The sequence below is a fragment of the Tasmannia lanceolata genome, unplaced genomic scaffold, assembly GCF_043159265.1.
Source record: "Tasmannia lanceolata isolate RefF3 unplaced genomic scaffold, GAP_Taslan_0.1 ptg000008l, whole genome shotgun sequence".
Lineage (NCBI taxonomy): Eukaryota > Viridiplantae > Streptophyta > Magnoliopsida > Canellales > Winteraceae > Tasmannia > Tasmannia lanceolata.
Genome location: NW_027518685.1, coordinates 17902915 through 17915000, shown reverse-complemented (window position 1 = coordinate 17915000; position 12086 = coordinate 17902915). Strand labels below are relative to the sequence as shown.

Genomic DNA, 12086 nt, shown 5'->3' with positions numbered 1-12086 from the left:
ACTCGAGACCTTTGGCTCTGATACCATGTTAACTTACCAACTAAGCTTTTGGAGTTTCCTTCTATAACAATCTCTCAAAAAAAAAGATTAGGGAAATAGATTTGATTAGGGTTATTTCCTTCTATAATTATCTTAATTCCATTCCATGTTTATCATGTAAGTGCTCTATATAAGCACACCTTGAGATTATTGTAAAGCATCCAAGAATAATAGAAATTCTCTCAAATTTATCATGGTATCAGAGCCATCAATCTTGTGCTGACCACAGCACTAGCAATACCGCTTCCGGCGGACGGCCGATGTAGTCGTCCACCCTGCCACCACTGCAAATCTCAAACTCTAAACCCCTTCCGTTTCCATTTTTTTCTATTGAGTCTATTCTATTGTTTATTTGTTTAGCGTTTGTAGTCTGCCGGTGCTTGCTCCGGTTGCAACCGTGCAGCTGTTGTTTCTTTTCCATTATTTCTACCCTCTTTGAAGATACTACTTCTAGCCTACCTCACTCAGAAATTTCATCAAATGACTGTTCATCATCTTCCACTTGATCATGCATGCCGTCGGGGCGTCACCTCTTTTTAGCAATCTCCATCTCCTCTATATCCTATGTCGATCAGTTGCTCGTTGTCTTCATCATTGTAGGGCACACAACCCCACTCGGCCTCCTCAATGTGATGTCTGCTTCTCATCCTTGGTAGATCTTCGTCAATGTTACCGCAAAGGGAGCACTCTCTGCAAGAACTCCAATCGGAATGCTTTGGAAGCATATCCATGGATTTGGCGTTTCGGGTTGCATGTTTTGCACGCCCCTGTGTCTTTCCAAAACTTCATACTTCCATTTTGGTCAACAAATTCATGGAATATGGAAGGAACTACTTTTAAGAAGATAAGAAATATTGCCAACAATGATGACACAGATTCTAGGGGACTCGGCTGAGCTTTAGCAAGTGAGAAAATGGTGAAATTAGCATCCCCTGATTTTATTTCTCACACGCCTACTTTTTTTTCATCTAAAATACTCTACCAAATTTGATCTTGGCACCCCTAAAGTTGATATTGTCTTCAATGACTGCAAATTTGATCTCGGCACCCCTCTTGTTTTCTTTGCACTATCTACTTGATCAGAATTGCCAACTTTAACCAATAATTGTTATCATCGTTTTTGCCGCTAATTGCCGCCCATCTCGTTGTTTTTTTTCTTTGTTGCCCATTCCGGCATTGGTCCATTGCGACCCATTTCTTGCCCTTTCTGGCATTGGTCCATAATGACCCTTATCTACTCGCCCATCAAGGCTTGAGTATCATCTAGCCCTATCAAGGCTATGATCTATTGGCTTTTAAGCCCTCTCCGTGACAAAATATCAAGCGGCATCTTTTGGCAACCATCATCAATGATCATTGGTCGCAACATCCATCTTCATCGAAGGATCTTCGTCATCGACTTCTGGAAGTGTGCATCGAATCGGTTGATTTTGATTACATTTGTAATTTGGGAAATTCTATTGTATTGGGAATTTTTTTATAATTGTCAAACATATATCGATTTTCAATCCATATACGTTTGAGGGGGCATGTTAGAATATGTAGAATCCAACGGTTGGATTGGGTTAAGATCTCACCATTGGATCATCTTGGAGGTAGATTGTGTAAGTTGACTAAATGAACCAACTAGATAAATTAGGCAATGGATAGAAGAGGCAAGCAAGAGAGATTAGGAAAGTAGATTTGATTAGGATTATTTCCTTCTATAATTATCTTAATTCCATTCCATGTTTATCATGTAAGTGCTCTATATAAGCACACCTTGAGATTATTGTAAAGCATCCAAGAATACTAGAAATTCTCTCAAATTTATCAGTAAACTATATTAGGATGTATTACATGATTATATTTACATGAATTAGATGCAAAATGTGGCATGGATTACGTATAAATATTTATGTGAATTATATATGAAATTTGATATTGAGATTTGAAATTTGATATGTACTAAATTATCAAACATGCCTGATAGTGCATGTCACTAGGTATTCGTGTTTTTAAACCATTATGGATAGTTTTCTGGCTTATATAATGGTTTCTAAGTATATTTAAACCATTAATGCTTATGCTTATATATGTTTCGTTGATTTGGATTTTCACCGAAATTTACAACCGAGACCGAAACGTTTCGATTTCTGTGGCGACCAAAACCGAAATTTAAAACCATGCTTGTATGATGCAAAAGAAATACTATAATAGAACAAAGGAACTCTTGCAGGTACTACAGCAATCAGAGTTTGAATACAAAGATACACCGTGATATGAAGATTCTAAAATTGAATAGAGAGGAATAAATACCATACTTGATGAGTTCAAAGTTGATAGTAATGTGATTAACCAATGAAACTCGAGAAATTATTGGAAGGTAGATCAAATCATCAATTGTATACTGAAAGAATCTTAATCAATAGGACTGAATTAAACCCGTCACTATGACGATGATGATAATAGAAGTGGGGACCTCAGGTTCTTGTGAAGATTTAGTTCTTCCTCTGCCACCTCATGTCTATAAAGCCCCGTCAAGCGTGAGGATTTTGGAAAACCTTTGTTGCACGAGGACACCACCAATGACCAGACAAAATAAGCTTTACGAGTTCCACTTGCTAGTTCCCTTGATCCATAGATTATGAGCCAGCCCTCAGTTGGGCTCTTCGGAATGGAATCAGATTGGTTGCTCAAACTGGAGCTGCAAAGATACAGTTTGAGGGTGGTTCCCATACTTAAGAAGAAACATTCAATAGACCTTAAACACTCAATACTTTTTAAGCCATCAAATTGAGTATGGGAACCACCCTGAAACTGCCCCTTTGCAGCTCCAGTTTGAGCAACCAATCTGATTCCATTCCATACTGCATCTTTGCAGGTCCCCACTTCTATTCTCATCATCGTCATAGTGGCGGGTTTAATTCAGTCCTATTGATTAAGATTCTTTCAGTATACAATTTAGGGGTGGGCATGGTTCGGTTCGGTTCGGTTCTGAGGGAAACCCAGAACCGAACCACTCCCTGTCGGTTCCAAAAATATAGAAACAGAACCGAACCGATGGAACCTGGAACCGAACCGGTTCTGGGTTTAACAGAAGATTTGCTTTGGCAGAAAACAAGAAAATGCATGTGGGAGGAAAAGAAAAAGGAAAGGAGGTATCTGATGCAGAAATGAAAAGATGAAAAACCAACATTTAAGAATAATAAAAGAAAAGAAAGAAAGAAGAGTACCTTTGGGGTTCTTCTTCTTCCTCACGGGCCGGAGTTGCCGGACGAACAGCGGACAGTGGAGGGCCGCTTGCCGGACTAAGAAACCCTAGATCTGTAGCTGCAGCCCCTTTTTTTTGTTTCTTTTAAAATTAACAAATTCTTGGCCTTACTAATGATATCAACACCCTCATTTTTTTATTTTTTTTGGCATCTCACGGATTTTAAATGGCATGTTGTTTTTTTTCTTCGGTTCGGTTCGGTTCTCGGTTCCGGGTCCAAAAACCGAGAACCGAACCGAATGCCATCGGTTTCCCAGCTCTTGGACCCATAACCGAGCCGTATTGTTTTGGAGCCGAACCGAACCGAACCGAAGCAACCGGTTCGGTTTGGTTCTTCAGTTTTAACCGAACCATGTCAACCCCTACAAAATACATCAATTATTTTTTATTTTTTTTTGAAAATTGACAAAATATATCGATAATCATACGAATATAACATGGTAAAGGGACTAGGAATCCCCCATGAACCATCATATGAGGTCCTAGTAGATAAGTTCGGAACCCTAGATAGATCCAGGTTTTTCCTTTTTTACATTCCTCTGTACCACAACTACTAATATTTCAAATACATCAATTATCCTCATGCTTATGTTGTATGAGAGAGAGGGACGGAGGGTGGGACGTCTGGCAGCGAAGGTGAAGGTAATTGCCACAATTATTGATTTCCAAATAATGTCTTGCAGAAGAGATCTGAAAATCAGGTTTTTTTTTTCACTGTTGTAGCTTATTGGGAAATTTATGGATCTTATCCGGTTCCAAATCTCAACTGCAAATGTGAGAAATCCAAATCTAAATCTTGTGAATAGTTAAACATGGCCTTAATTAATTTGTGGTTGCTGTTCACTCCTGTAAAAAGTAAGCCGTGGAATTACTTTCTGATAAATTGCCGAGCAAATCCCCATAGAAATACACACCGCCATGGTATCTTATAAAATATTATGATAAATGGGCCACTAGCATCATTTAAGGGTCCATGAGTCCAACTTAGGGCAGTGATAAATCGACCCCAGTGTATCTTAAATCGACCCCCATATAAGGCAATGCTGAGAGAGAGAGGATAGAGAGAGACATAGAGGTCGATTTAAGATATTAGGGTGTTGATTTATCACCCCTTTTCCTTCTTTTGGAAGTAGCTCCAGCTCACCCTTTCTTTTGGCCTCCCTTCTTCGTGGAATTTTCATGGAGGTCCGAGACAGTGAATCAAATGATTGCCCAAATTGTTAGAATATGTGGGATCCAATGGTCTGGTTGGGTTAAGATCTCAGATCATCTTGGAGGTAGACTGGGTAAGTTGTCTAAATGAGGCAAGTGGATTAGGAGAGGCAAGCAAGAGAGATTAGGAAAGTAGATTTGATTAGGATTATTTCCGTCTACAATTATCTTAATTCCATTCCATGCTTGTCATGTAAGTGCTCTACATAAGCACACATTCATCTTCTTGTAAATGCATCCAAAAGTTTAGTGAAATATCCTAAATTTAACATGGTATCAAAGCGGGTCGATCCGACCACGCATTGAGGACAAACACAAAAGCTCTCCTCTCCTAAATTTAACACAAATACTGGCGCCGAAAATCATCACATTTTCGGATAACGAACTATCAGTCGAAGGACACAATCTTGGCTCATCACCTTACCAATTCGGCAAATGCTTGGATAAACGAATATTAATTCATAGTGAGGATAGTCGATCCGCCTCGACCCCGGCACAGAAACAGATGCCCCAACAGACCTCGGAAGACTGCCCCAAACTTATTGCCATTATCTTTGTTTAAGGATTCCCGAAGAGAAGTTAAGGGCATGTTCTTCAATGCCTCGTTCTCTGTTTTTTAAGGGCACCTTCATTTCCTCACCTAAAAAATAGCTAGAAACCATTTTACTAATAGTTGCCGAACATACACTTACACAGTGAGAAAAGAAAGTGAATCACTTTTGGGGAGCAACTTTGCTCCGCAGCCCAAGAATTCACTGCAAATCACCCCAAATTTAGTGAGAAATTATAGAAAGGGAGCAATGAAGAACACCATTCCCAGTTTTTTCATTCTCAGGAACGACGAGAAGGATTAAAGAAAAGTGATCTAAATTGTTGATTCGTATAGTCCTTCATCTTACATGTGGACATTGCTACGAGAAATGCTTGTGCGACACAACTTCACTATCTACCTTTTGATTAATCTGAACCGTTCACTCTATAGACCTTGATTTGGATCACTTATAGCCCAAAATTCACACAAATAATCCAATCTCAACATAAGGAATATGTAGTAATGGTCCCTCCTCGTTATACAATGAAGATCTCAAATAGGCAAGAGACTACATTTTTTTTATTTTTTATTTTTGTGAAATATGGACCGTACCAGGTATATAAGAAGCTGTGATTTCAAATCCAAAGGTCAATCATACTTTGCTATCCACACGGGACCCAGAAGAGTTAACAGTTATTTTTGCCTGCCACTGTTGTTTTTTAGAACAAGTACTTTAGCATTCCTCCTCAAACAACTTAAAACCCCATCTTAATTTTGATGGAATATATGTTCAAATACGCATAGGCCTTTCTAAATCAAAATATCCAACACAAGATGACATTCATACATGTTCATGGAGAGGCTTATTCACAGTCTATTAGGTTTTGTCTTCATTGAACAGAGAGAGAGTGGGGGAGAGAGGACAACCTTCATATCCTTCACAAAAACCTTCCAATATTCCATAAGATTAAACACAGCCAAATATTTCAAGGAATGAAAACATAGAAGTGAAAGTATATTCTCAATTGATTAACAATTTGATAATACTGAGATAAACATATATGGACATTATATAACCAGCTTTGGATTTGGTTGGAAAGTCCTTCCCACGACAACTAAGAGGTTGTGAATTACAGCAAGCTTACCTTTCAGAGGGGAAAAAGAATGTGGGATTTGGTTTAAGCTTTGAACCACAGTTAAAAGAGCTGAATCAACCTTCCTCAGATTCTGCAAATTCAAAGTTGGACATCAAAGATAAAGGAACAAACAAAACTTGGGAGAGTAAATGCGAGTTTATGTAACTCAAAGATATACCATCAATGACTTCCATGTTTTCTTCCTTGTACATGCCCAGAGGCGAACCGTGAACAGATAGAAGCATTTCGCCATGCTTTGGCAGCCTTAGAGTTTTGGGTGTCGTGCCAACAGATATCCTCTGGCTAGTCACCTGCAATTATAGTTATGAACTATAAGCGAAACACAAAAAGAATGTGCAGAGATTGGTTAAAAGCTACAGACCACAGGAGTTTGAAGGGTGTCATGCAGTCCTTGCATTTGAGTTTCTGATGGTTCCTCCAAAACCTAGAAAAGGAAACAAAAGAAGCTAGTAATCATATGTAAGACAACGCTGAAGGGGCTAAAAATAAGGGTGCAACTCGGGTCGATTTTTGGGAATTGTTGAGATTTTACCATAAAATCGGGTTGGGTTTGGGTTGATTCCAATTCATATTTTAGAAAAAGCTCAACCAATACATACCCAAGTTGCACCCTTACTCATAAAGGTTTAAAAGCTTAGATGTAGAAAAAGTAAGCAAGATACATACAAAGTCTGGGATCTGCAAGTTTGTAGCCGCTAAGAAGTTTGTTTTCACTGCCAGTAATCAAATGGAACTCATGTAAAGCTACTGTTATTTTAAAGATATTGAAAATCCTCTTTCATCTGTTCGAACCTGCTTTACTTGAAAATTCAAAGCCACTGATATCTGGCATAGCAGCAGCACAATCAGGATATGCTTTCTGTTGCAGAAACGATGTATGCCTATATTTTTCATCAGCATAGTCAATGGGTATAGTCCTATCTTTAACCTTCCTTGCCAGTTCAAACTCCCCATCTCTTTCATTAAATATCAAGGACAGATTCGGTAAATTTTCTTTGAAAAATTGTATAACAGGTGTTTCCAGCTGTTCTTTACTAAAATATGCGCGGAACAAACGCAACTGGGTCCGCAAATCTTCAACCTCTATATCACGAATAGCCTGAATTGCAGCAATTCGGCGTTTAACTGTACAAGTACAACAAACAATTAGTAAAGTTGAACCTTCTAATAGAATAAAACCACCCATAAAAGCAAAATGACACAAATCATACATTCATAAACCACAAGGAATTAAGTCCGCAAAAAAAAATTGCATCGAGATTCCAGACACCTCATGAGGCGGACAATGCACGGAGGCAATACTTTGATGAAAAAAGTTATTCGAAACCAAAGACCACACATACCTATTTTGCATTAAATTGGAGGAAAGCAATGGGGATTGCTCTCTTAACTTTTGTTGGTTCCTAGTATATAACTTTTTGCAAGACATCTAAAGCTGAGGTAATGTGTGGTCGAAGTTCTTAGCATACAACTTTCTGCAAGACAGGGGGAATGCATAACTATGGTCGAAGTATGCTATGGCAAAGTGTGGCTTTCAAGCCAGTCGAATTTATTTAGAACAGAAATTGTGAAGATGATCTCAACAAGTCAAAACACCAAATTTTCACCCCAAAGCTGAGGCCATTTAGGGATGGATTTGAAAGGGGAAAAAAGGTGAAAAACTGACTGCCTATGGACTTCTGAAGTGGAAAGAGAAAGTCATCTATGAGAATTACATAATGAGTATGTCACAGCCAGTAGCCACACAATGTTTTATAAATTTGCAATGTTGCATATGAGTGTCATATGTTAAAAACTTCAAGTGAAGAATCGTCCCCACGGACAAGGTAGGTTTGGATTTAGGCCTCACCTCTTAGTTTATGGAGGATGCTAGATTGACTACCTTCCTACAATTTCTCTTCAGAAGTTTGGGAGAATTAACGACCACCTTAGCAAATCTCCTTTTTACTTGGACTATTTTAAGGAACAAAAATTTTCAATTTATTTTCCCACTCTAAAATCACCAGAGGATTTAGAGTAGGTATCTGACTTAGAGACCTATGAAATCGAAGATTAGCTTTTCAAGAAAACATAATGGCGAGGCACTAATGCGTTCCCTAATAAATCATCTCATGATATAAGCCATACAATTGGGTTGCAACATTAATTCTTTCCCTTTCAACTTGAGGAAGGAGGTGAAAGGGGCATCGTCATTATTAGAGTATGGGGAAAATAACATACAAAAGACCAATTTACTTGCCAAAATCAACAGTTCATTGGATATGGCTTTATCCCCAAAATGTGAGACATGGAAAAACTTCCTTGCACATATCAAAAGAAGGGTCAAAGAGATCCGAGGGCAACAATCCTTTAGATTTACACCATGTAATATTTATGTTATATTTAGTAGGGAACTCACGCATACTAACCATCGCTTTCACTTCTGCTTCCACCTTATACTTCTTACAAGATAAAAAGATCAGCAACTGGCGTGATGTGTTATAGATGTCCTGCCATCATTGACAACTTTGGCCAACAAAAAGCAAACCTGAGGAAGAACATGATGATCACATTGAGAAGTATACGCAGAGAAGTAATTCACTTTAGGATCATTTTAGGCTTGTCCATTTTACTTGTTTGATAAGCCCCGGTGAGCCTTAGATGAGGCCCGCAAATGGGCTATTTCAATAATCTCGGGCTTCAGCCCATTGCTAGCTTGGGCCTAGGTCACACTCCGAGAACTCAACTGTCATCCATCACTTTTGTGAAGTGTCCATGGGATCCTATGCTAGACTTTTCAGTACAAACGACGTGTACCAGATTGTCCATCACAACATCTAGGCTAACGGAACAGATAGTGTCTCTTGACTACAGCATTTTTGTTATGGCCCCTCAAGCCTTCACTCCATGATAACTTCATTTACGATATAACCCGTGATGAGGCCCCTAGGAGGAAAGACCTAGAGTTTGTGGAAGCCCACAAGCCAATGCTACTGTGTATAGATGACAATTGGGCATCTCAATAAAACCACCTTATTATGGTTTTAGCCAATGTTTTGAAACATGGATGCAGGTCAGAATGCGGTCAAAGCAAATACCAATCGACTTGGCACGACACGGTCGAGTACTTGGTTGATGCAGTCATAACTCGGAGAGTCAAAGGAGTTTTGATTGACTTTGTAGGGAAAAACGCGGACTTGGACAAGAACACGGCCAAGTTAAGAGGGAGTTGACTCGGAGGAGTCTACAATGATGCAGAGGAGTTTTGAAACTATGATTTTAGTTGTTTACATAACAGTTGCTATTTTAAGAAGAGGAATTGGTCTCTAATATAAATGCTATGTTGAGAACACAACTCCTAGATATTGGCTCATTGCAAAGAATGCATTAATTAAGCCTTAATAGAGAGAGGGAGAGGGGGAGGTAGATTTGTATCTGTTTATCCACCTTGAACAAATACCAATGAGAAAATGTGGGCTGCAACCAGCGGAAAGAGAGGAAGTTTCTTTGTTGCAACCACCAATTACAGACTATGATATATATCCTTTTAAATGTGGGTTTAATGATGTATTGGTTAAACAATCCAATTGCTAAAACCAATAAAAAAGAAAAGCGCTCTATCTGACATTATAGAAGATTCAACCAAATATATGTGTATATATACGCATACATACATACATGTGCATGTATTTAAGTATAAATGTTTCCACTAATCTTAACTTCAAATAGAACTACAAGATATTGAATAGCCATTTCTCTAGTAACAAAGCATAATACAAGCAAACAAAATTCGTCTACCTTCATCACCACTTAATGTATGTAGTTTCTTTTCAACTTGTAGCTCCTCCAAATTGGTGTTCTTCAAATCCCCTTGAATTGTTGAAGACGAGTTTTTAACCCTTTTAGGTCTCCCTCTTGCCATCAAATCTCTGTAGCAACCAGATTCGGGCAAGCTACAATACAGTGTAAGTTTTGTTTAAATCAACAAGAACCCCAGATGCATCCAACGCATGCTGCTTCTAGTTCTAATAATGTATTCACTGAAGATGTAAGAAAGCAATGTTGATTAGATGGCAAGAAATAAAACAATACTTATAATCTTGTATGCCACATAGTTCAAATGGAACAAAGATTTACAAGGGATGAATGCAATGAAAATGTTTGCATAATAACAAACTTGAAAGTTATGTTAGCTGTAATAACAGGGTTCCATGTAAAGAGCAGGTGACCCATTCTTTTGATTAGCATAATTTGGGAGCCACAAAATTAATGATGATGTGATCGACAATGCCCATGGTTACTAGCTTCCTATTGCCAAACTTTTGAATCCAATCAATATTGTTCTTCTTTTCTTTCTTGGGATCGACGAGAAATGAAGAGAAGAAGAAGAATAAAAGAAAGCAAGAGAAACAGAGAATAGGGAATGAGGAAGAGAGAAGAGAATGAGAGGATGATTATATTTCCCTTTTTGGGTTCATCCCCCTTCATTAATCAATTAAGTCATTTAGAAGTAAAATTACATTTTATTTTATTTTGGAAATAAAATTACATATTTTGTTCTCCCTAGTCCATAATCCCTATGGGCCAAGTATGATTAAAATAACAATGCAAGTAAGATGGGATGATTTCTTAACAAATAAATAACAAACAACCATCCGAGTAATATGACCATTACCAAGCTATTCATAATCCCAAAACCATATTAAAAAAACATTAAGTCATGCAAGTTAAAGCCAGAACAAAATTAATAAAAATAAATTCCATACAAAGTAGCATTTAAAACTAAATTTTAAAAAAAAAGAAAAAAAGAAAAAGATGATGCTAATCTAGAAAACCATGCCTAGAAATTAGAACAAAACCAAACCAGTAATAAGTTTTTTTCCTTGGAATTTAATCTCAATCCTTAATAAATTTAGATGTTCGTGTATCTAAAAATACCTCTTGAGAATAGGAAATATTGCTTGATACACTCAAGTTCAAATAAATAACATATAATTTGTTATTGTATATAACTACATACCAGCTAGTTATCAAAATCTTGCTACATTGGTAAAATAATGCAAGATAGAAGCACCAAACAGTTAAAACAACACAAGTAGGAGAACTAGATAATCCTGAAAAAAAAAAGATGGGTATTTCCATGAATCAGAATATAAGGCTAATTAAACAATTTGACAGTGTAAAATATTGAACTAGCAAAGATCAGAGAGTTTTAGTTTCTACTTTCTAGGACTTTGGAATTAAAGAAAGGAAATGGGTTTGAAAAATAAGCAATAAAGAATCAACAAATGGGAAAGCAAATGGGATGATGGTGTCTGCATTTAAAATGCACATAACAGCCTAATGCTCATGGGGAGACTAAAAAAACAGTTATTGGGACTTAGGGTTTTAAGAAGGGGCGTGAATTAGAAAAATAAGTGACAAAAATTTAGAAAACTTGAAAGACAATTAGAGGATGGTGTCACATAAAATGACCTTAAAAGCCCAATTGCCGTTATAGACTGGTCGTCGATCACAGTGAAGAGAGCTCAGGGTCAGAGAGAGAGACAGAGACAGAGACAGAGAGGAGGCGCGTGGCGCGAGCGCGAGGAGAGGGGTGGGGGGGGGGGGGGGGGGGGGGGGGGGGGGGGGGGTTTGGGGTGAGGGCGGGAGTGAAAAAAAGAGGGGGGAATGATAAATTCGCCCTATCTTTCCTTTTTTCCCCTACTTTCGCCCCTTTTACCTGCTCCATATAATTTTAAGAGTGGGGGAATGATAAATTCGCCCCCTCTACAACCAGGACTTGACTGATGAATGATTAGTCTTAGCCATCCATGTAGCCACAACTAGGACTGTCAATCGGAATGGGCAAGCTCGAAGACCGCCCATTCGACCCGCTAAAAGCCCGCCCATAATTAAAATGAGAACAAGCTAA

General features: G+C 38.2%; 2 protein-coding genes across 5 annotated transcripts in view; both read right to left on the bottom strand.

The window, feature by feature from the left end:
- Positions 1-3386, bottom strand: part of LOC143884645 (protein HESO1-like) — a 45702-nt gene extending 42316 nt beyond the window's left edge. For both annotated transcript variants that reach the window (XM_077388323.1, XM_077388324.1), the window contains exon 1: positions 3255-3386. The gene's annotated coding sequence lies outside the window, so the exon portion shown is untranslated. The remainder of the gene's footprint in view (positions 1-3254) is intronic.
- Positions 3387-5970: 2584 nt separating this feature from the next.
- LOC143883336 (uncharacterized) lies at positions 5971-11769 on the bottom strand. Of its 3 annotated transcripts, none has more exons than XM_077386693.1 (7): positions 11648-11769; positions 9971-10125; positions 6986-7318; positions 6860-6906; positions 6555-6617; positions 6351-6483; positions 5971-6263 (listed from the first exon to the last, which is right to left on the bottom strand). In XM_077386693.1, the coding sequence occupies exons 2-7, from the start codon at positions 10092-10094 to the stop codon at positions 6247-6249; spliced, it is 717 nt and encodes a 238-aa protein (XP_077242808.1). In that variant the 5' UTR covers positions 10095-10125; positions 11648-11769; the 3' UTR covers positions 5971-6246. The 3 variants fall into 3 exon arrangements, with proteins under 3 accessions (XP_077242808.1, XP_077242811.1, XP_077242810.1); XM_077386696.1 differs by having other exon boundaries at positions 6995-7318; XM_077386695.1 differs by having other exon boundaries at positions 9971-10212; positions 11648-11767.
- Between the last annotated feature and the right edge of the window lie 317 nt (positions 11770-12086).

Excerpts from the sequence above, each read along its gene's own strand:
- LOC143883336 (XM_077386693.1), bottom strand. The coding sequence starts at position 10,094 with ATGGCAAGAGGGAGACCTAAAAGGGTTAAAAACTCGTCTTCAACAATT. Across the intron at positions 6,618-6,859 it reads ACTTGCAGATCCCAGACTTT|GTTTTGGAGGAACCATCAGA; the intron begins GTATGTATCTTG and ends TTCCTTTTCTAG. Across the intron at positions 6,484-6,554 it reads ACACCCTTCAAACTCCTGTG|GTGACTAGCCAGAGGATATC; the intron begins GTCTGTAGCTTT and ends CTATAATTGCAG.